This window comes from Salvelinus alpinus, chromosome 5 (assembly GCF_045679555.1).
Source record: "Salvelinus alpinus chromosome 5, SLU_Salpinus.1, whole genome shotgun sequence".
Lineage (NCBI taxonomy): Eukaryota > Metazoa > Chordata > Actinopteri > Salmoniformes > Salmonidae > Salvelinus > Salvelinus alpinus.
The window spans coordinates 90,970,218-90,995,535 of record NC_092090.1 but is presented as its reverse complement, the minus strand read 5'-3'; the positions used below and the strand labels follow the sequence as shown (position 1 = coordinate 90,995,535).

The window sequence follows — 25,318 nt, the reverse complement described above, 5'->3', positions numbered from 1 at the left end:
AAAAGTCATTCCGCTACCCAAGAATAGTAAAGCCGCCTTTTCTGGTTCAAATAGCCAACCAACCCTTAGTAAACTTCTGGGAAAAAATGGTGTTTGACCAGATACAATACTATTTTACTGTAAACAAAATTAACAACAGACTTTCAGCACGCTTATAGGGAAAGACATTCAACTAGCACAGCACTTACACAAATGACTGATGATTGGCTGAGAGAAATTGATGATAAAAAGATTGTGTGGGCTGTTTTGTTAGACTTCAGTGCGGCTTTTGACATTATCGATCATAGTCTGCTGCTGGAAAAACGTATGTGTTATGGCTTTACACCCCCTGCTATAATGTGGATAAAGAGTTACTTGTCTAATAGAACACAGAGGGTGTTCTTTAATGGAAGCCTCTCAAACACAATCCAGGTAGATTCAGGAATTCCCCAGGGTAGCTGTTTAGGCCCCTTGCTTTTTTCAATCTTTACTAACAACATACCACTGTGTCTATGTATGCGGATCCCTCAACACTATACACGTCAGCTACTAAAGCAACTGAAATGACAGCAAAACTTAATAAAGAGCTACAGTTATTTTCAGAGTGTGTGGCAAGGAATAAGTTAGTACTAAATATTTCCAAAATTAAAAGCATTGTATTTGGGACAAATCATTCACTAAACCTCAACTAAATCTCGTAATAAATAATGAGGACGTTTAGCAAGTTGTGGTGACTAAACTGCTTGGAGTAACCCTGGATTGTAAACTGTCATGCTCAAAACATATTGATAACACAGTAGCTAAGATGGGGCTGAAGTCTGTCCATAATAAAGACCTGCTCTGCCTTCTGCCCTGCTCTGCCACTATCAACATGGCAGGTCCTACAGGCCTGGTTTTGTCGCAACTGGACTACTGTTCAGTAGTGTGGTCAGGTGCCACAAAGAGGGACTTGGGAAAATTGCAGTTGGCTCAGAACAGGGCAGCACGGCTGACCCTTAAAAGTACACGGAGAGCTAACATTAATGATATGCATGTCAATCTCTCATGGCTCAATGTGGAAGACAGATTGACTTCATCACTACTTGTTTTTGTAAGAAGTGTTGACAAGCTGAATGTACCGAGCTGTCTGTACTTGCACACAGCTCGAACACCCATGCATACCCCACAAGACATGCCACCCGTGGTCTCTTCACAATCCCAAAGCCCAGAACAGACTACGGGAGGCACACAATACTTCATAGAGCCATGACTACATGGAACTCTATTCCACATCAGGTAACTGATGCAAGCAGTGAATCAGATTTTGAATTGGTAAAAATAAACCTTATGGAACAGCAGGGAATATGAAGAGATGCACACAAAAGAAACAGACACACACAAAACGCACACACTCTACACACATTGTAATATTGTTGTATGGTGGTATTATACATTGTATTGCAGATATGAATTGGTGTAATAATGTTATATGATGTACTGTTTTGTCTTTTGTTTTATATGTAATGTAAGTGCATTAATGTGTTTGGACTAGAGGTCGACCGATTAATCGGCATGGCTGATTAATTAGGGCCGATTTCAAGTTTTCATAACGATCGGTAATCTGCATTTTTGGACACCGATTATGGCCAATTACATTGCACTCCACGAGGAGACTGAGTGGCAGGCTGACCACCTGTTACGTGAGTGCAGCAAGAAGCCAAGGTAAGTTGCTAGCTAGCATTAAACTTCTCTTATAAAAAACAATCAATCTTAACATAATCACTAGTTAACTACACATGGTTGATGATATTACTAGTTTATCTAGCTTGTCCTGCGTTGCATATAATCAATGCGGTGCCTGATCATTTATCATCAAATCACAGCCTACTTCGCCAAACGGGTGATGATTTAACAAGCGCATTTGTGGAAATAAAGCACTGTCGTTGCACCAATGTGTACCTAACTGTAAACATCAATGCCTTTCTTAAAATTAATACACAAGTATATATTTTTAAACCTGCATATTTAGTTAATATTGCCTGCTAACATGAATTTCTTTTAACTAGGGAAATTGTGTCACTTTTCTTGCGTTCTGTGCAAGCAGAGTCAGGGTATATGCAGCAGTTTGGGCCACCTGGCTCGTTGTGAACTGTGTGAAGACCATTTCTGTAACGGCTGTCAATGTCGTTCTCCTCCTCAGACGAGGAGGAGCATGGATCGGACCAAGATGCGGAGTAGGAGGTATTCATGCTTTTAATGGCAAACCAACAAACACTACAAATAAACAAAACAACAAACGTGACTAACCTGCAACAGTCCTGTGTGGCCCAAACGCTAACACAGGAAACAAACACCCACAAAACACCAGTGAAACCCTGGCTGCCTTAGTATGACTCTCAATCAGAGACAAACGATACACACCTGTCTCTAATTGAGAATCATACCAGGCCGAACACAAAACCCAACATAGAAATACAAAACATAGACTGCCCACCCAACACTCATGCCCTGACCAATAAAGACATACAAAACAAGAGAAAACAGGTCAGGAACGTGACATAACCCCCCCCTTAAGGTGCGAACTCCGGGCGTACCAGCACAAAGTCTAGGGGAGGGTCTGGGTGGGCATCTGACCACGGTGGTGGCTCAGGCTCTGGGCGAGATCCCCACCCCACCATAGTCACTCCCCGCTTCCGTATCCCCCTCCCAATGACCACCCTCCAACTCAACCCACCTAAATGAAGGGGCAGCATCGGGATAAGGGCCAGCACCGGGATAAGGGGCAGCAGCTCCGGGATAAGGGGCAGCAGCTCCGGGATAAGGGGCAGCAGCTCCGGGATAAGGGGCAGCAGCTCCGGGATAAGGGGCAGCTCCGGACTAAGTGGCAGCTCCGGACTGAGTGGCAGCTCATGACTGGGTGGCAGCTCATGACTGGGTGGCAGCTCATGACTGTAGGGCAGCTTATGACTGTAGGGCAGCTCATGACTGTAGGGCAGCTCATGACTGTCTGGCGTCTCTGGCAGCTCCTGACTGTCTGGCGTCTCTGGCAGCTCCTGACTGGCTGGCGTCTCTGGCAGCTCCTGACTGGCTGGCGTCTCTGGCAGCTCCTGACTGGCTGGCGTCTCTGGCAGCTCCTGACTGGCTGGCGTCTCTGGCAGCTCCTGACTGGCTGGCGTCTCTGGCGGCTCCTGACTGGCTGGCGTCTCTGGCGGCTCCTGACTGGCTGGCGTCTCTGGCGGCTCCTGACTGGCTGGCGGCTCTGGCGGCTCCTGACTGACGGACGGCTCTAACGGCTCGGGACAGACGGGCGGCTCTAACGGCTCGGGACAGACGGGCGGCTCTAATGGCTCGTGGCAGACGGATGGCTCAGATGGCGCTTGGCAGACGGATGGCTCAGACGGCGCTGGGCAGACGGATGGCTCAGACGGCGCTGGGCAGACGGATGGCTCAGACGGCGTTGGGCAGACAGATGGCTCAGACGGCGTTGGGCAGACAGATGGCTCAGACGGCGTTGGGCAGACAGATGGCTCAGACGGCGTTGGGCAGACGGATGGCTCAGACGGCGTTGGGCAGACGGATGGCTCAGACGGCGTTGGGCAGACGGATGGCTCAGACGGCGCTGGGCAGACGGATGGCTCAGACGGCGCTGGGCAGACGGATGGCTCAGACGGCGCTGGGCAGACGGATGGCTCAGACGGCGTTGGGCAGCCGGGCAGTTCAGGCACCGCTGGGCAGACGGGCAGTTCAGGCACCGCTGGGCAGACGGCAGACTCTGGCCGGCTGAGACGCACAATAGGCCTGATGCGTGGTGCCGGAACTGGAGGTACCGGGCTGAGGGCACGCACCTCAGGGCGAGTGCGGGGAGGAGGAACAGGGCCTCTGGAGATGCACTGGAAGCCTGGTGTAGGCACTGGGCTGGGGCGGGAAGGTGGCGCCGGATATGCCGGACCGTGAAGGAGGACACGCGCTCTTGAGCACCGAGCCTCTCCAACCTTACCAGGTTGAATGGTCCCCGTAGCCCTGCCAGTGCGGCGAGGTGGAATAGCCCGCACTGGGCTATGCAGGCGAACCGGGGACACCACCTGTAAGGCTGGTGCCATGTACGCCGGCCCGAGGAGACGTACTGGAGGCCAGATACGTTGGGCCGGCTTCATGACATCCGGCTCGATGCCCAACCTAGCCCTCCCAGTGCGGCAAGGTGGAATAGCCCGCACTGGGCTAAGCACGCGTACTGGGGACACCGTGCGCTTTACCGCATAACACGGTGTCTGACCAGTACGACGCCCTCTCACTCCACGGTAAGCCCGGGGAGTTGGCTCAGGTATCCAACCCGGCTTCGCCACACTCCCCTTTAGCCCCCCCCCCCCCAAGACATTTTTGGGTGAGCCTCTCGGGTTTCCAGCCACTCTGCCTTGCAAGCGCCTCATAATGCCGCCTCTCCGCTTTCGCTGCCTCCAGCTCCGCTTTGGGGCGGCGACACTCCACTGGCTGTGCCCAGGGTCCTTTACCGTCTAGGATCTCCTCCCAAGTCCATTCCTCTTCTCTCCATTGCTTTGGTTCTTGCCGTCCTTCTCCAATCCGCTTGGTCCTGGTTTGGTGGGTGTTTCTGTAACGGCTGTCAATGTCGTTCTCCTCCTCAGACGAGGAGGAGCATGGATCGGACCAAGATGCGGAGTAGGAGGTATTCATGATTTTAATGGCAAACCAACAAACACTACAAATAAACAAAACAACAAACGTGACTAACCTGCAACAGTCCTGTGTGGCCCAAACGCTAACACAGGAAACAAACACCCACAAAACACCAGTGAAACCCTGGCTGCCTTAGTATGACTCTCAATCAGAGACAAACGATACACACCTGTCTCTAATTGAGAATCATACCAGGCCGAACACAAAACCCAACATAGAAATACAAAACATAGACTGCCCACCCAACACTCACGCCCTGACCAATAAAGACATACAAAACAAGAGAAAACAGGTCAGGAACGTGACAATTTCTTTCTAACAAAGACCGTAATTAATTTGCCAGAATTGTACATAATTATGACATTACATTGAAGGTTGTGCAATGTCACAGCAATATTTAGACTTAGGGATGCCACCCATTAGATAAAATACGGAACGGTTCCGTATTTTACTGAAAGAATAAACGTTTTGTTTTCGAAATTATAGTTTCTGGATTTGACCATATTAATGACCCAAAGCTCGTATTTCTGTGTGTTTTTTATATTATAATTAAGTCTATGATTTGATAGAGCAGTCTGACTGAGTGGTGGTAGGCTGTTTATGACTTCAAGCCTATCAACTCCCAAGATTAGGCTGGCAATACTATAGTGCCTATAAGAACATCCAATAGTCAAAGGTATATGAAATACAAATGGTATAGAGAGAAATAGTCCTATGATTCCTATAATAACTACAACCTAAAACTTCTTAACTGGGAATATTGAAGACTCATGTTAAAAGGAACCACCAGCTTTCATATGTTCTCATGTTCTGAGCATGGAACTTAAACATTAGCTTTTTTACATGGCATATATTTTTACTTTCTTCTCCAACACTGTGTTTTGCATTATTTAAACCAAATTGAACAGGTTTCATTATTTATTTGAGACTAAATAGATTTTATTTATGTATTATATTAAGTTAAAATAAAAGTGTTCATTCAGTATTGTTGTAATTGTCATTATTACAAATATATATATGTATATATATTTTTTTTAAATAAAAAAAATCGAATAAAAAACAGCCGATTAATCGGTATCTGCTTTTTTTGGTCCTCCAATAATCGGTATCGGTGTTGAAAAATCATAATCGGTCGACCTCTAGTTTGGACCCCAGGAAAAGTAGCTGCTGCTTTGAAAGCAACCAATAGCGATCCCTAATAAATACAAACAAATACAAACATTGCTAGCTATTTCTGACTAACTTTGCTAGCTCATGGCAACATTGCCATCTCTCCGAAGTAAACTTGATGACATCATAATGATGCCAATGTTTTTTTCGACAGATTGTCCTTTAGCAGTCATCGTATTTCCAGGCCACTATAGTGTAATTTTGACAAAAAAAGAGTCATTAGTCAGACATCAATATGCGGCGGCATCTCTAGAACGTTGAGAACAAATGGCAACAACGCGACCGAGTGACGGAGGTGCAACCCATGAATTGTTTTGTTGGTTTTTATTTTCCTAAAACAATAATTTACCACCTCACGGTTCAGCTGTCGGACCTTTGAGCCTAGGCCTAGCCCTAGAGAGACCGAGAGAAAGACAGAGATATGCCAGCGCCATGCATGATTCCGACACCAATATTCTGTATCCTTGTCAGATAGACAACTGCGCCACTCAGGAACCTAAGGCACTGTATCTCAGTGCTAGAGGCGTCACTACAGACCCTGGTTTGATTCCATGCTGTATCACAACCGGCCGTGATTGGGTCCTATAGGGCGGTGCATAATTGGCCCAGCATCGTCCGAGTTAGGGTTGGGCCGGGGTATTCCGAAATGACTTGCCAAGTTAAATAAAAATAGAAAAAGTCTACTACTGCTATACAGATATACAGTTGAAGTCAGAAGTTCACATACACCTCAGCCAAATACATTTAAACTCACAATTCCTGACATTTAATCCAAGTAAAAATTCCCTGTCTTAGGTCAGTTAGGATCACCACTTTATTTTAAGAACGTGAAATGTCAGAATAATAGTAGAGAGAATGATTCATTTCAGCTTTTATTTATTTCATCACATTCCCCGTGGGTCAGAAGTTTACATACACTCAATAAGTATTTGGTAGCATTGCCTTTAAATTGTTTAACTTGGTGGTTGAAAAACTAGTTTTAATGACTCCAACATAAGTGTATGTAAACTTCCGATTTCAACTGTAGGTGTACAGAAGGAGGCTAATTTGTTCATTTTTGATCAAAATATTTTCTAGCGAATGGCGAGTTGCACACAGTCCATTTGGCTGCTCCAACGTTCTTCTCATATTCTTCCCTAAAACATGTCCCCACCTCCGGGCTTCTCTTCCTCCTCTGATTTTCATTTGCCCTCAACAGTAGAGTCTCTCTCTCTCAATGGAATTACATCATGGGTTCCTGACCTGTACTACACAGAAATGCATAATTCTGGATATGATGAATGTCATTCTCCTCATGTTTCACAAGTTTGGACATCACAGAGCAGCAGAGCATAGTAGAGAACATTGCGGTACTATACAGCACAGTACAGTGCAGTAGAGTACAGTAAGCTACAGTAGAGTATAGTTCAGTACGATATACTGTACTCTACTTTTCCTTACAGTACTGTGCTATCCAAACTTGTGTAACTTACATCTATGATAGTTTCAGATTTGGTCCAGTCAGGTCTGTGGACGTTAATATCAAGGCCAGGGTGGACTGACCAAATTTCAACTACACTGAACAAAAATATAAACGCAATATGTAAAGTGTTGGTCCCGTGTTCCATGAGCTGAAGTAAAAGATCCCAGTCATTTTCCATAGACACAAAAAGCTTATTTCTCTCAAATTTTGTGCACACATTTTTTTACATCACTGTTAGTGAGCATTTTTCCTTTGCCAATATAATCCATCCACTTGACAGGTGTGGCATATCAAGAAGCTGATTAAACAACATTGAATTGATTAAACATTACACAGGTGCACCTTGTGCTGGGATAAATAAAAAGGGACTCTAAAATGTACAGTTTTGTCACACTGCCACAAATGTCTCAAGTTGAGGGAGCATGCAATTGGAATGCTGACCTCAGGAATGTCCACCAGAGCTGTTGTCAGAGAATTTAACATGAATTTCTCTACCATAAGCCGCCTCCAACTGCAGACCACGTATATGGCATTGTGTGGGCGAGCGGTTTGCTGATGTCAACGTTGGGAACAGAGTGCCCCATGGTGGCGGTGGGGTTATGGTATGGGCAAGCATAAGCTACGGACAATGAACAAAATTGCATTTTATCAATGGCAATTTGAATGCACAGAAATACCGTAACAAGATCCCGAGGCCCATTGTGAGGTCCATTTTATTTTAAAGGTATCTGTGACCAACAGATCCATATCTGTATCCAGTCATGTGAAATCCTCATATTAGGGCCTAATGAATACGTTTCAATTGACTGATTTCCTCATATGAACTGTAACTCAGTAAAATCTTTGAAATTGTTGCATGTTGCATTTCGATTTTTGTTCAGTATACTTTTCAATGTCCATGGCTGGTTACAGTAATTGGAAAGGGAGGTGGCCATGGCTGAGAAAGGCGACATTAACTGGAGAATGAGAGAGAAAGGAGAAAGACAACAGAAATAAAACCGTTATCAGCTGAACGTAACAGAATGCCAGTGGAAGGGAGGACAGTAGCAGGTGACGCTACTGTGGTTTGTGACTATTATGATTTCCCAATGTAGCCAAATCAGTTGCAGTAATTCCGTTACCGATTTTTTTGGTAATTCCATTATGAGTTTTAATCACTTAATAATTGATATCAGTAAAATCACTACAACTAATTGGTAGGTCTACCATTACTTGTTACTGAACTTTCATTATGCTCCCTCATGAGGAAGACACACAAAAAATATAGCTGAGGCACAAGGCAATATTTCTTAAACTTACATAAGGTAAACAGTTTCTCCAAAACTAAATATAAGTGTTGATATTAGTTGGCAGGGGTCTTTAGGTCAACATTGTGTTTTTATGTATTTATTTTAAGACTTTTTCTGATGTTTTCTGATGTTTTCTGATGTTTTCTAAGACCCCTTTTTCATCTGTTTATCCAGAAATCAAAAACGCTACAATTATGCAAATTTTCAGGGATGGAACATTTTTGAAAAATGCATCTATGCCTTCATTTCACAAAAATAGACTTTTAGCTTTCATTTGACATGCTCCTATGAACTTCACATGTTGGTGCTCATGAATCATTTTCAGAGGAAATGCCCACAACCAACTTAACAGGAGGAAAGGTGGAGGAGAGAAGGAAAAAGGAGAGGGGGAAGAGGAAAAGAGAGAGAGAGTGAGAGGCTGGTTTAATTTGTAATGCATGCCATTTGTTTTTCCCTTCTCACCAACCATTATAATACTATTGCATTGTGAATTGTGAACAATGGCAGGATGCTGTTTTCAAAAAATAAAATGTTTAATCTTGTGCAAAGATGGGGGGGCGCAGCTTGATGTATTACATTTGGACAAAGTATTCTCTATCTTGGATGTACAAACAGTCACAAGCATTGTCCACACACACAGACAAAGCCGGCAGCTAGCACAACAAACTCAAGCTATACACGCCATCATTTATTTGCCAAATGTACGTTCTGCATACCAAGGAAGCCTCTCAGAGAAGGAGAGGGTCCAGGCTTTGTTTCAAAGAGGGGGTAAACCTCCTCCTGGCATCACTAATGCACCCCTGTCACTATTGACACATGCATTATGCCAGGGTAACCTAAGAGGAACCCTTTGGCTCCCCCAGCCCCTTAAGGCAGGCCCTCAGCCTGGCATTTGTGCCCCAGGCATGAGTCTTGTTCTGGGCCAGAGCACTGAGTGATAGATTGTGTATTGTTCTCCAGGCCCTGGGCTGTCTTGAGCATAGCTGAGTTGAGGGGATGTTTTTGCATTCCTCGACACGACTCCCCCCGTGTTCATGATTCGAGGTGCTTCCTCTCCGTGGCAATGTAGATTGAAGAAGGAAAAAAACATTTAATCAATTTTAGAATAAGGCTGTAATGTAACAAAATGTGGAAAAATTGACGGTGTCTGAATATGTTTGTGTGTGTGTGTGTGTGTGTGTGTGTGTGTGTGTGTGTGTGTGTGTGTGTGTGTGTGTGTGTGTGTGTGTGTGTGTGTGTGTGTGTGTGTGTGTGTGTGTGTGTGTGTGTGTGTATGTATATGTTTTATAGCTACTATTTTTATTATTGTCGCTGTTGTCTTCATCATTTTTGTATATCACTTCGCTTTGCCAACATTGACCTTGTCATTCATGCCATTAAAGCATTTTGAATTGAGATAGAGACAGCGATATCCATATAGGGTTTAGGGCCTAAGCCTGTATGCTCATGCACAGACAGGCTTAAATAAATCATCTGGAAAAACACATTGGTGGTTTATAGTCATGTAATCTCTGCCAAACCACATGAAACATTTTAACAGTGCTCTCATGCCCGAAATAGTGCATGTCTGAGAACAGTGCAGGTATGCGCCAGGTCTCAACAAAACTTCTGGAGCCCAATTGCATTGAATGTTGCAGATAGATTACAAGCAGTCACACAACTCGTAAATGACTCCAGCAAAATAACTTCTACACCACAAAGCTGAGAATAAACTACATCCCTGGTAATTTAAGTTATTTTGCACCAGCTCCACAGCATCATAGGTCCAGCCGGACTGAACTGGTACAGATCAAAGAGAGATGGGTCCTCCCTGCCTTGACATTCCCACTGATTGGACAATGTAGGATTGGTGAAAGCAATAGGTTGGTAACCTTGCTCTCACTCATCCAATCACTTCTAGATAATGTATAACCTCCAGGAAAGCAGGGTACATTTTGTAAGTATTGGAATGAGGCCCATGGCTCTCTGCTCCACAGGCCCTGTCACATGCTCCTGGAGGCTAACTGGACAGGGAGAGAATAGGCGGAGGGCTGGGACTGGGAGAGAGTGGTGGAGGGCTGGGACTGGGAGAGAGTGGTGGAGGGCTGGGACTGGGAGAGAGTGGTGGAGGGCTGGGACTGGGAGAGAGTGGTGGAGGGCTGGGACTGGGAGAGAGTGGTGGAGGGCTGGGACTGGGAGAGAGTGGTGGAGGGCTGGGACTGGGAGAGAGTGGGCGGCTGCCTGGGACTGGGAGAGAGTATGTTGAGAGCTGGGTGTGGGTGTGTCCATCACAACATCACATGATCCAACCACTTCCTAAACCAAAGTATAGCTGCTGGTGGCCATGGTGGTTGGGTGGGTAGTGTCAGAAATGACATTGTAGGGCCGAGATTGAACTCTTAGCATTCCATTTCTCTCTCTATCACTCCCACTATCCATACATGGGTGTCTCTCTGTGGCAGCAAAACAGCATGGACAGAATAGCGTGCAGTGAGTTTAGTGTTTTGTGCGGGGCAATTGAAAAGGCAGATGTCAACTCCCACAGAGAGTGAAGCAGAGGAGCTGGACAGAAGGGAATATACTATGCGCGCATGCACACACACACAGAAAAACAGCCAGGCTGCCATACGTGTTGATTCAGCAGTAGCCCCCGTTCTCTCAGGGTCTGGTAGTCAGATGGAGATCCATCCATCATGAACCCCAGAGACAGAGTAACCAGGAAGACCCACAGGAATACTACTATACTGGAAGTACAGGAGCAGATGTGGACACACCCCTCCAGGAACACTCACAGGAATACTCTATACTGGAAGTACAGGAGCAGATGTGGACACACCCCTCCAGGAACACTCACAGGAATACTCTATACTGGAAGTACAGGAGCAGATGTGGACACACCCCTCCAGGAACACTCACAGGAATACTCTATACTGGAAGTACAGGAGCAGATGTGGACACACCCCTCCAGGAACACTCACAGGAATACTACTATACTGGAAGTACAGGAGCAGATGTGGACACACCCCTCCAGGAACACTCACAGGAATACTACTATACTGGAAGTACAGGAGCAGATGTGGACACACCCCTCCAGGAACACTCACAGGAATACTACTATACTGGAAGTACAGGAGCAGATGTGGACACACCCCTCCAGGAACACTCACAGGAATACTCTATACTGGAAGTACAGGAGCAGATGTGGACACACCCCTCCAGGAACACTCACAGGTGGAAAGAAAGACATATATGCAAGAGTTCTCAGAGTGAGTGGGTCCAAACCAGGTCCACAGCAATTCTATATATATATTTTTAATTCTCCCCAATTTCATGATATCCAAATTGGTAGTTACAGTCTCGTCCCATCGCTGCAACTCCTGTATGGACTCTGGAGAGGCGAAGATCGAGAGCCATGCGTCCTCTGAAACACAATCCCGCCAACCTGCACTACTTCTTGACACACTGTTCGCTTAACCCGGAAGCCAGCCGCACCAATGTGTTGGAGGAAACACTGTGCAGCTAGCGACCGAAGTCAGCATGCATGAGCCCGGCCTGCCACAAGAGTCGCTAGAGCGCGGTGGGACAAGGACATCACAGCCGGCCAATCCCTCCCCAGAGGTAGCCTGACTGCCATTAGGTACCGAGATGAGATCCTCAGACCCCTTGTGAGACCATATGCTGACACATGCACATTTGTGGCCTGCTGGAGGTCATTTTGCAGGGCTCTGGCAGTGCTCCTCCTTGCACAAAGGCGGAGGTAGCGGTCCTGCTGCTGGGTTGTTGCCCTCCTACGGCCTCCTCCACGTCTCCTGATGTACTGGCCTGTCTCCTGGTAGCGCCTCCATGCTCTGGACACTACGCTGACAGACACAGCAAACCTTCTTGCCACAGCTCGCATTGATGTGCCATCCTGGATGAGCTGCACTACCTGAACCACTTGTGTGGGTTGTAGACTCCGTCTCATGCTACCACTAGAGAGAAAGCACCACCAGCATTCAAAAGTGACCAAAACATCAGCCAGGAAGCATAGGAACTGAGAAGTGGTCTGTGGTCACCACCTGCAGAACCACTCTTTTATTGGGGGTGTCTTGCTAATTCCCTATAATTTCCACCTTTTGTCTATTCCATTTGCACAACAGCATGTGCAATTTATTGTCAATCAGTGTTGCTTCCTAAGTGGACAGTTTGATTTCACAGAAGTGTGATTGACTTGGAGTTACATTGTGTTGTTTAAGTGTTCCCTTTATTTTTTTGAGCAGTGTATATACACGCACACGCACGCACATGCACACGCACACACCCGTTCAAAAGTTTGGGGTCACTTAGAAATGTCCTTGTTTTTGAAAGAAAAGCACATTTTTTGTCCATTAAAACAACATCAAATTGATCAGAAATACAGTGTAGACATTGCTAATGTTGTAAATGACTATTGTAGCTGGAAACCGCAGATTTTTTATGGAATATCTACAAAGGCGTACAGAGGCCCATTATCAGCCACCATCACTCCTGTGTTTCAATGGTACGTTGTGTTAGCTAATCCAAGTTGATCATTTTAAAAGGCTAATTGATCATTAGAAAACCCTTTTGCAATTATGTTAGCACAGCTGAAAACTGTTGTGCTTATTAAAGAAGCAATAAAACTGGCCTTCTTTAGACTAGTTGAGTATCTGGAGCATCAGCATTTGTGGGTTCGATTACAGGCTCAAAATGGCCAGAAACAAAGACTTTCTTCTGAAACTCGTCAGTCTATTCTTGTTCTGAGAAATGAAGGCTATTCCATGCGAGAAATTGCCAAGAAACTGAAGATCTTGTACAATGCTGTGTAATACTACCTTCACAGAGGAGTGGGAGGCCCCAGTGCACAACTGAGCAAGAAGACAAGTACAATAGAGTGTCTAGTTTGAGAAACAGACGCCTCACAAGTCCTCAACTGGCAGCATCATTAAATAGTACCCGCAAAACACTAGTCTCAACGTCAACAGTGAAGAAGTGACCTTCTAGGCAGAGTTCCTCTGCCCAGTGTCTGTGTTCTTTTTCCCATCTGAATCTTTCATTTTTATTGGCCAGTCTGAGATATGGCTTTTTCTTTGCAACTGGTTTGATTCCAGGCTGTATCACAGCCGGCCGTGATTGCCACAATCTATCTGCAATATTAAAGCTGATCTACACCCCACCTAAAAAATAATAAATATATATATATTTTAAAAAATACAAACAAAATGTAAATATCATTGTGGATTTCGAAAAGAGGCGTATCCGGAAGACATGATGCTAACAGAACGGAATGAGGTGGGTAGCTAGCTAACTGTGTGTCATTGTAGCAAACTATTTATACTGAACAAAAATAAAAACGCAACATGCAAATATTTCACTGATTTTACTGAGTTACAGTTCATATAAGGAAATCATTCAAATTAAATTAATTCATTTGGCCCTAATTGATGGATTTCACAACTGGGCAGAGGCGCAGCCATGGGTGGGTCTGGGAGAGCATAGGCCCTACCACTGGGGAGCCGGGCCCACCCACTCTTGAGGTGCTCCTGTGTAATGATCATGCTGTTTAATCAGCTTCTTGATATGCCACACCTGTCAGGTGGATGGATTTTCTTGGCAAAGGAAAAATGTTGACTAACAGGGATGTAAACAAATGTGTGCACAACATTTTGAGAGAAATAAGCTTTTTGTGCGTATGGAACATTTCTGGGATCTTTTATTTCAGCTAATGAAACATGGAACCAACACTTTACATATTGTGGTTATATTTTTATTCAGTATAACAACAAAAAAATCTGATCTCTTAAAAGTTTAGTTCATTTTCATTCTATTATCTATACAATAGGCTAGCATTGATTTTTACCCAATAGGCCTGACATATTACCTCCTTCAAGGAGCTTTCCATTTTGATAGGGTTATTTTACCTAAAATCCTTTAGGCCTAGCTATAGAAAAAATTTAAATAAAACTCTGAACCTCTGCCCAGCCTGGCAAGAGTGGTGGTGTTGGAGCAAACAAAGACACACACATGGGTTTCTGTTGTGGAAAATGTGGCTCCGGACATTTAACCTGCAGCATTTAAATGTACCGGACCCATACGGATTGGGTTCATAACCCATTAGGGCGTTCACCCACGGTGCTCAGAAATCACAAATAGATTAAGGTCATTCATATTAACAGAACATGCAAGTCAAGGATGCAACGATGTGCAGTCTTTCTATCCTAATTCTGATGCGCACTTTGAAGATATTAAAATAACTGTCCACATTTACTTTTCCTCAGCCAACAAGTTGAGTAACGAACAGCAAAATCACTAGCCTTTGTCAATCTACTATCCCCCATAGTAGAGAAGTTGACCTATTCTATTGGTCAGCTTGTGGAGAAAGAACTAGCCTATTCCAAGCAGACTCTGGGACAGTTATGGGAAGATAGATCCCAAATTCATACAACCAGCAGGCCTAGGCTACATAATATAGATTTTTTAAAGCAAATGAGTCTAATGCAACAGATCAGAACGTTTATCTTAAAATGTTGATAAACTATTTTTGTTCACATAAGCGCAGCAATACGCACAAGGCATTAGCTACGTGCAAATGTTTGTTCCTGTCACGTTCATTGAAATGAGTGGACCAAGACGCAGCGTGCGTAGAGTTCCACATTATATTTAACGTATTTATATTTAAACAACAAAGAATATAACAAACGTGCAGTGCTAAAGGCAACTATACAAAAAACAAGATCCCACAAACAACAGGTGGGAAAAGGCTGCCTAAATATGATCCCCAATCAGAGACGACGATAGACAGCTGCCTCTGATTGGGAACCATACCAGGCCAACATAGAAATGCAAAAACTAGAGTACCCACCCTAGTCACACCCTGACCTAACCAAAATAGAGAATAAAAAGGATCTCTAAGGTCAGGGCGTGACAGTTGCATAATGCATTTAGCGGGAAAACACCATCAAAAGCGCACGCACATGAGAGCGGAATTTAGAAAGAGGGGAGATCTGATATGCAATAACTAGCATTGTGCTAATTTTATTTATCGGCTTTTCTATACATTTAAGTCGACCAAAAGCCGGCTATTACCGGCTAACGGAAACCCCACACAGAGCCTGTATTGGGCTTCACAGGGTGAAAGGGGTTCTTTCACAACACCATAGCCTGCTTCATTGATATGCCACTGGCTGTGTCGGAGCATTGAGATCTAATGGGTGCACTGCAGTCCCACAGGGAAGGAATTGGCTGTGAGAAACTCTCAGGTATTCCAGGGTATCAATAACATGGAACACAAAGGCTGAAACCCACATTATCTAACATCATTCAAATGGACCACAATGGCTGAAACACACATTATCTAACATCATTAACATGGAACACAATGGCTGAAACCTACATTATCTAACATCATTAACATGGAACACAAAGGCTGAAACACACATTATCTAACATCATTAACATGGAACACAATGGCTGAAACCTACATTATCTAACATCATTAACATGGACCACAATGGCTGAAACACACATTATCTAACATCATTAACATGGAACACAATGGCTGAAACACACATTATCTAACATCGTTAACATAAAACAAAATGGCTGAAACACACATTATCTAACATCATTAACATGGACCACAATGGCTGAAACACACATTATCTTACATCATTAACATGGAACACAATGGCTGAAACCCACATTAATCTTGTATGAGGAATGGAAAGCGGATTATGGAGAGAGAAGGCAGTGATTGTTTGGTTGTTGTCGGTGGAAAGACTAAATGACAAACTGAAAAACAAAATGTGAAAATCTAAACAGTTTAGATGTTGCTCATCAAGAAAATGGGCAATGCCACTGGAAAATCAACCTAAGCATGCAAAACTAAAGTTACTATTTTCCGAATGTAACATTTAGGAGTCCACATTTTGGGGTATACTATTCTATACACACACACACATCAAAAGTTGTGTTTTGTTTGCCAATTCAGTCTCATCCATAACACTAGAATTGCCCATAAGTAATATGTGTTAACACTGGAAGGGCAGGATTTATTCTATAGGGCAGGATTTATTCAGGGTGGAACGTCCCTATTAAGCAAAAGCTACAGCTACAGTACAGCAGAGCTACAGTACAGCAGAGCTACAGTATAGTACAGCAGAGCTACAGTATAGTACAGCAGAGCTACAGTACAGCAGAGCTCCAGTACAGCAGAGCTACAGCACAGTACAGCAGAGCTCCAGTATAGTACAGCAGAGCTACAGTACAGCTACAGTACAGCAGAGCTACAGCTACAGCACAGCTACAGCACAGCAGAGCTACAGCACAGCTACAGTACAGCAGAGCTACAGCACAGCTACAGTACAGCAGAGCTACAGTATAGTACAGCAGAGCTACAGCTACAGTACAGCTACAGTACAGCAGAGCTACAGCTACAGTACAGCTACAGCACAGCAGAGCTACAGCTACAGTACAGCAGAGCTACAGTACAGCTACAGTACAGCTACAGTACAGCAGAGCTACAGCACAGTACAGCAGAGCTACAGTATAGTACAGCAGAGCTACAGCTACAGCACAGCACAGCACAGCACAGTACAGCTACAGTACAGCACAGCTACAGCACAGGTACCTTACAGCACAGCTACAGGACAGCTACAGTACAGCACAGCTACAGCTACAGTACAGCACAGCTACAGTACAGCTACAGCAGAGCTACAGTACAGCTACAGCAGAGCTACAGTACAGCAGAGCTACAGTACATCAGAGCTACAGTACAGTACAGCAGAGTTACAGTACAGTACAGCAGAGTTACAGTACAGCTACAGTACAGCAGAGCTACAGTACAGCTACAGTACATCAGAGCTACAGTACAGCTACAGTACATCAGAGCTACAGTATAGCTACAGTACAGCAGAGCAACAGTACAGCAGAGCTACAGTACAGCAGAGCTACAGTACAGCTACTGTACAGTAAGTGACAGGGTTTCTGTTAATCGCGTTTCTGTTAGCCGATAATAGCCGGCTTTTGGCATCTTTTATTGGTATTGGTGTCTTTGCAATATATACTCCAATTTAATGTAATTTCTTGTTTTTGTCTATAACTGTTCTGTACTTTTATGTATTTGTGCATTTTATGTGGACTCCAGGAAGAGTAGATGCTGCATGTGCAGTAGCAAATGGGGATCCTAATCAACTAAACCCACTAGTAATAACTTTAGTAATAGTAATAACTTTACATGATGCCTCTCCAAAATCAGATGGCCATGAGCAGTCCAACCACATCTGCACAGACACATTCATTCATCAACTAGTACAGCATTCAACACCACTGTCCACTCCAATCATCAAGTTTACTGACGACACAACGATGGTGGGCCTGATCACCGGTGACGATGAGTCAGCCTACAGGGAGATGGTTAGTGACTTGGCAGTGTGGTGCCAGAACAACAACCTCTCCCTCAACATCAGCAAGACCAAGGAGCTGATCGTGGACTCCAGGAAACGGGGGGCCGAGTACGCCCCCATCCACATCGACGGGCCGCAGTGGAGCAGGTCGACAGCTTCAAGTTCCTCGGTGTCAAAATCACTAAAGACTTCAAATGGTCCAAACACACACACACACACACAGTCGCAAAGAAGGCGCAACAGCATTTTGACTGGCTGCATCACTGCCTGGTATGGCAATAGCACCGCCCTCGATCGCATGGCGCTACAGAGGGTGGTGCAGACAGCCCAGTACATCACTGGCGCCAAGCTCCCTGCCATCCAGGACATCTATATCAGGCCCAGAAAATCGTTAAAGACTCCAACCACCCAAGCCATAGACTATTCTCTCTACTTCCGCACGGCAGGCGGTACCGGTGCATCAAGTCTGGCACCAACAGGCTCTTGAACAGCTTCCATCCCCAAGAATAAGACTGATAAAAAGTTCACAAAATAGCTACACAGACTGAGTTAACCTTGTATCCTCATTGACCTTTTTATTTTTGTCTCTATGCACACTCACAGGGCCCTAGACACACACTCACTCACTCCATCTTCTGACCACTCACACATAACATGCAAATACATTTATACCGAATCTACACCCACTCACATACAAGCTGCTGCTCCTCTGTTTATCTTGCCTAGTCACCTTACTATTCATATCTACCTGGATCAGTATCCCTGCACCATTGTAAATATGGTATTGGAACTGACCCTGTATATTGTATGCTAACTTACTTATTATGGTCTTCATATTACTTATTTTTGTGTTTTCTTTTTCTTGTATTACATTGTTATTGATTATTGCATGGTTGGGATTTTGCAAGAAAGACATTTCACTGTACTGCATGTGACATTAAAACTTGAAACATGAAATTGTTTCTTTTTAGAGAGAATGTTATCTGATCTACGGAGGTCAAATAAGAGGGCATAGCAGCCTTCACTCAGGGAACCAGGGCAAGTAGTGAATCAATACAATAATGGAGTGCTCCTCTCTAGCCATTTATTAGGTTTCCTGTGACATGAATTATAAAAAAAAAACACAGCACAGCGAGAGAGACAGAGATTCATTCCCTGCACTATTGCACAATTAAGATTCCCTAAAATATCCTTCTAGAATTCACAGTCTGCACTGCTACATTCACATTCTCTTGTATTGCATTTATTAAGGATCCACATTAGCTGCTGCCAAGGCAGTAGCTACTCTTCCTGGGGTACAGCAACATTAAGACAGTTACAGTGCATTCGGAAAGTATTCAGACCCTTTCACTTTTTCCACATTTTGTTACGTTACAGCCTTTTTCTAAAATGGATAAAAGTTTTTTTCCCCCTGAATCAAATACCCCATAACGACAAAGTGAAAATAGGTTTTAGAAATTTTAGCAAATGTATAAAAAATGTTTTATTTTTTACAGAAGTATTCATACCCTTTGCTATGAGACTCGAAATTTAACTCTGAATCCTGAATCCTGAATCCTGTTGCCATTGATCATCCTTGAGATGTTTCTACGACTTGGAGTCCACCTGAGGTAAATTTAATTGATTGGACATGATTTGGAAAGGCACACACCTGTCTATATAAGGTCTCACAGTTGACAGTGCATGTCAGAGCGAAAACCAAGCCATGAGGTCGAAGGAATCGTCAGTTGAGCTCCGAGACGACAGGATTGTGTTGTGGCACAGATCTGGGGAAGGGTACCAACACATTTCTGCAGCATTAAAGGTCCCCAAGAACACAGTGGCCTCCATCATTCTTAAATGGAAGAAGTTTGGAACCACCAAGACTCTTCCTAGAGCTGGCCACCTGTCCATACTGAGAAATCAGGGGAGAAGGGCTATGGTCAGGGAGGTGACCAAGAACCCGATGGTCACTGACAGAGCTCCAGAGTTTCTCTGTGGAGATAGGAGAACCTTCCAGAAGGACAACCATCTCTGCAGCACTCCCCCAATCAGGCCTATATGGTAGAGTGGCCAGGAGCAACTCCTCAGTAAAAAGGCACATGAGAGTCTGCTTGTAGTTTGCCAAAAAGGCACCGAAAAGACTCTCAGACCATGAGAAACAAGTCTGATAAAACTCTGGTCTGATAAAACCAAGATTGAACTTGAATTCCAAGCGTCACGTCTAGAGTGGCTTCGGGACAAGTCTCTGAATGTCCTTGAGTGGCCCAGCCAGAGCCCGGACTTGAACCCGATCGAACATCTCTGGAGAGACCTGAAAATAGCTGTGCAGCGAAGCTCCCCATCCAACCGGACAGAGCTTCAAAGGATCTGCAGAGGAGAATGGTAGAAACTCCCCAAATACAGGTGTGCCAAGCTTGTAGCGTCAAACTCAAGAAGACTCGAGACTGTAACCAAAGGTGCTTCAACAAAGTACTGAGCAAAGGGTCTGAATACTTATGTAAATGTTATATTTCAGTTTTGTATTTTTAATACATTTGCAAAAATGTCTAAAAACCTGTTTTTACTTTGTCATTATGGGGAATTGTATATAGATTGATGAGGGTGAAAAAACGATTTAATACATTTAAAAATAAGGCTATAACGTAACAAAATGTGCAAAAAGTGAAGGGGTCTCAATACTTTCCGAATGCATCCAAAAAAACGACATGACATTACATTTCATAACACTTTTCACAACACATTGTGTTCCCTCAGGCCACTACTCTACAATACAAAATCCATGTGTACGTGTATAGAGTGTAGAGGTCGACCGATTATGATTTTTCAACGCTGATACCGATACCGATTATTGGAGGACCCAAATAAAAAGCCAATGCCGATTAATCGGCCGATTTTTTTATTTTTTTTATTTTTAATAATGATAATTACAACAATACTGAATGAACACTTTTATTTTAACTTAATATAATACATCAGTCAAATCAATTTAGCCTCAAATAAATAATGAAACATGTTTAATTTGGTTTAAATAATGCAAAAGCAATGTCACGCCCTGACCATAGTTTGCTTTGTATGTTTATATGTTTTGTTTGGTCAGGGTGTGATCTGAGTGGGCATTCTATGTTGTATGTCTAGTTTGTCTGTTTCTGTGTTTGGCCTGATATGGTTCTCAATCAGAGGCAGGTGTTAGTCGTTGTCTCTGATTGGGAACCATATTTAGGTAGCCTGTTGTCATTGTGGGTTGTGGGTGATTGTCTATGTTATGTTGCATGTTAGCACAGTGTTTATATAGCGGTCACGTTCGTCTTATTCGTTTTATTGTTTTTTGTTTAAGTGTTCTTCATTAAATATAGAAGAATGTATTCAAACCACGCTGCGCTTTGGTCCGCTTCTTACGACGATCGTGACAAGCAAAGTGTTGGAGAAGAAAGTAAAAGCTGGTGGTTCCTTTTATCATGAGTCTTCAATATTCCCAGGTAAGAAGTTTTAGGTTGAGGTTATTATAGGAATTATAGGACTATTTCTCTCTATACCATTTGTATTTTTGACTATTGGATGTTCTTATAGGCACTTTAGTATTGCCAGTGTAACAGTATAGCTTCTGTCCCTCTCCTCGCCCCTACCTGGACTCGAACCAGGAACACATCGACAACAGCCACCCTCGAAGCATCGTTACCCATGCAGAGCAAGGGGAACAACTACTCCAAGTCTCAGAGCGAGTGACGTTTGAAACGCTATTAGCACGCACCCTGCTAACTAGCTAGCCATTTCACATCAGTTAAACCAGCCTAATCTTGGGAGTTGATAGGCTTGAAGTCATAAACAGCGCAAGAGCTGCTGGCAAACGCACAAAAGTGCTGTTTGAATGAATCCTTATGAGCCTGCTGCTGCCTACCACCGCTCAGTCAGACTGCTCTATCAAATCATAGACTTAATTATAACATAATAACACACAGAAATACGAGCCTTAGGACATTAATATGGTCAAATCCGGAAACTATAATTTCGAAAATAAAAAGTTTATTCTTTCAGTGAAATACGTCCGTATTTCATCTAACGGGTGGCATCCATAAATCTAAATATTCCTGTTACATTGCACAACCTTCAATGTTGTCATAATTACGTACAATTCTGGCAAATTAGTTCGCAACGAGCCAGGCGGCCTAACTGTTGCATATACCCTGACTCTGCGTGCAATGAACGCAAGAGAAGTGACACAATTTCACTAGTTTAATATTGCCATAAACATCAATGCATTTTTAAAAATCAATACACAGAAGTATATATTTTTAAACGTGCATATTTAGTTTAAAAAATTCATATTAGCAGGCAATATTAACTAAATATGCAGGTTTAAAAATGCAGTGGCCATATTACCGCCAGTCATTACTGTGTCATGACCACAGTAAAATTCGACATGACCGTTGAGTATCACAGTAATCTACTTTTATGCACTCTGGACATGCGTTGGTTCTACCAAACTTGCTAAAGATCGCTAATGGCCTGGTACTTGTCCCTCTAACCACTGACTTCAACACAAATGCAATAGGAAATCACATCAAACACTTATCAAAACAACATCATGCTTTTATAACTCACCTCACCGTGATGATCAATTTGAAGAAAGAAGTTCAACAGCAGGTTGAAACTGAGTGGAAAATAAGGTTGTTCTGGATGTTGTTTCAAAGCCTTAACACAACAAGGTGATGATTAATTCAAAAACCCCGTATGCATATTAGAGTTTATGAGGGCTTATGGGCTTATGAGCCCGAGCCCCCCCCCCCAAAAAAAACAGAATTAAAAGGATGTTTGTGCCTTTATACAATACATAGCCTACCGTATATTACACATGGCAGAAAAACATAAAACAAAACTGATTGAAGATGTCTTTGGTACATGATTGGTCTAGCCTATACTCCAAAACTAAACAATTTCCAGTAACCACCTTTGATAGTGGACTGCATTATTAGTCATACTGAATGGACTGGTTACCTTATGCTATGCTCCACAATTTGTCTGGGAGATAAAGTATAGCCCTAGGCAATGCTGTTGGTTTATTGGTTGTGCAGGGCGGCTTACAGAGTTAGCCTACAATTATATTTCATTTGTATTTGAGTTTGAATAACCTAGTAATAGGGCATGTTTTTATATGTTCATAATGAATTGGGTGACACATTACCTTTAGCAATACAGAATATCTCACCACCGTGCGTTTCCATCTCCCCCTCTCTCCTTTATTCATTTTTAGAGCGGCAGAGGGGCTGTCAGCAGTTTAGTGAAATATGTTTTGTTGAGAAAACATGTTACTACCGAAGTTCCCGAACATATTTCACTTGGTTTCCCAAATGATGCACATGGTAGCTGCAGGAACAGGGTTGGAGAGCCCATGGCATACAGGGTTTGGGCAGAATATTACCTGTCGCTTAGTGAGATCATGCTCCTCAAACAGTGGTTGATGCCTGGAGTGAAATACGTTCTCTTATATGTATTTCTCAGCTACTCATATTAAGCACAGCACAGCTCCACTATAAAACCAACTACCCGGCATCATTGAAAAACGGACCGGCAGGAAAGCGTGCGGCCTCCGGATGACAGGTCTTTCTCAAATCATCAATAGCCAATAGTCCAGCATGCAGTCCATATATCTTTTGATTTCTAAGGTTTGTATCATTCACAACTGAAGTTCCCAAACAATTCTAAATCTAGCATATATAAACTTTTTCAAATTATCACTTTTACGCTCAACCTAGTCACTTCATTCATATATATATACACATTATATACACATATTTCAAATGTTGTTAAAATTAGGACAAAATTAATATTTGTGCGAACAAATTTGAGACTGTCCCATTTTTAAAGAATCCCTGAACTCTAATACAGCACCATTTTATCTTAGGCTCATGACAAAATGTGTAAAATAGCCTGAGATTAGCTATAATACTGCACATTTCTTTCAGTGCCCCATAGAATAAAAAATGATTGCGGGGCACCGCGAAACTGCGCTACGCCACTGGGCGAAATCATTGCGCTTTGATACATGGCGGAACGACCAGTGAAAGTAAACCAAACCCCATACGCTTGTCCTCGAAAACCACATACTGAGAAGGACATCGTGGTGGCAATAAAGAAAAACCTCAATTACCTGTAAAGTGTCCAAGAAAACACTTCGTCTGAATTTTCCTCTCCGTATCTCCATTTCAAGGGCTGAACCCCGGGCAATCGTGGCTCTTGTTGTTTGATTTCGGCAAAACATTGCAAACTTCTGGTGCTAATCAAAATGACCTTGCTGTTTGAAACGTCGTATTGGTAGAGCGCTAGTGTGAAGATCCTTTTCAAAGTAGCTTATCCAGGTGCGCAGCTATTGCAACATTTATCGAAAGGACACAATTATGTCAACTCACTCTTACAATTATTTCTCAACCGCAAAGAACAAACTATTCATATATTAACGTTTACAGGCTCCTTCCGTTCCAGCATCTTTCCTAGACTGCTATAAATTCCCCGGTGTGCCCACTATTGTGTGACACTGCTGTGGTGAGCGACGTAACTTTTCCACTATCCCAGTTCAGACCTCTACGGGCGGTCTCTCGTATAGCGCTGTGTGTAGGCAGTGATTTGGCTTTGTACTGCTCCTGGTTGGTTGGTTGGTTGGTTGGTAGGCTATGATTGTGTAGAGCCGGGCACGGTACGGTTGGAGGGAGGGACTGCAACTGAACAAACACCAGAGAAATGACAGAGGCGTGTTTCTTCTGGTTGAGTCACAAAGCAGATCACCTCCACTAGACATTGCTAGGGCACAGTGAATGGGGACAACCTGCCTGCCTACTGACTGTACAGCCTAGCTACTGTAGAAAAATGACATCAGTCTACTGTTGGTGCTGCTACTGATTCTGGTAACAGATTATTCATAGGCAAAAGAGAAGACAAGTAGGATGAGGGGGTGTACATTTAGGTAGGTGTCATGGACCAGATGGGGCAAATAGGTTTCTGTCTGGATAGATGTGTCTACGCAGGGTTCTCCAATCCTGTTCCTGGAGAGCTACCGTCCTGTAGGTTTTTGCTCCAACCCTGTTCCTGGAGAGCTACCCTCCTGTAGGTTTTTGCTCCAACCCTGATTCAGTTTATCAACCAGCTAATTATTAGAATTAGGTGCGATAGATTAGAGTTGAAGCGAAAACCTACAGGACGGTAGCTCTCCAGGAACAGGGTTGGAGCAAAAACATACAGGACGGTAGCTCTCCAGGAACAGGGTTGGAGCAAAAACCTACAGGACGGTAGCTCTCCAGGAACAGGGTTGGAGCAAAAACATACAGGACGGTAGCTCTCCAGGAACAGGGTTGGAGCAAAAACATACAGGACGGTAGCTCTCCAGGAACAGGGTT

The 25,318-nt window shown here is 43.7% G+C and overlaps 1 protein-coding gene across 4 annotated transcripts in view; it reads right to left on the bottom strand.

Moving 5' to 3' along the window:
* Nucleotides 1-24,546, bottom strand: part of rtkna (rhotekin a) — a 118,873-nt gene extending 94,327 nt beyond the window's left edge. For 3 of the 4 annotated variants that reach the window (XM_071404113.1, XM_071404114.1, XM_071404118.1), the window contains exon 1: nt 24,079-24,546. In XM_071404113.1, the coding sequence (XP_071260214.1) occupies nt 24,079-24,189 (111 nt within the window). In that variant the 5' untranslated portion in view covers nt 24,190-24,546. The remainder of the gene's footprint in view (nt 1-24,078) is intronic. The other variant, XM_071404112.1, reaches the window with a different exon arrangement.
* Between the last annotated feature and the right edge of the window lie 772 nt (nt 24,547-25,318).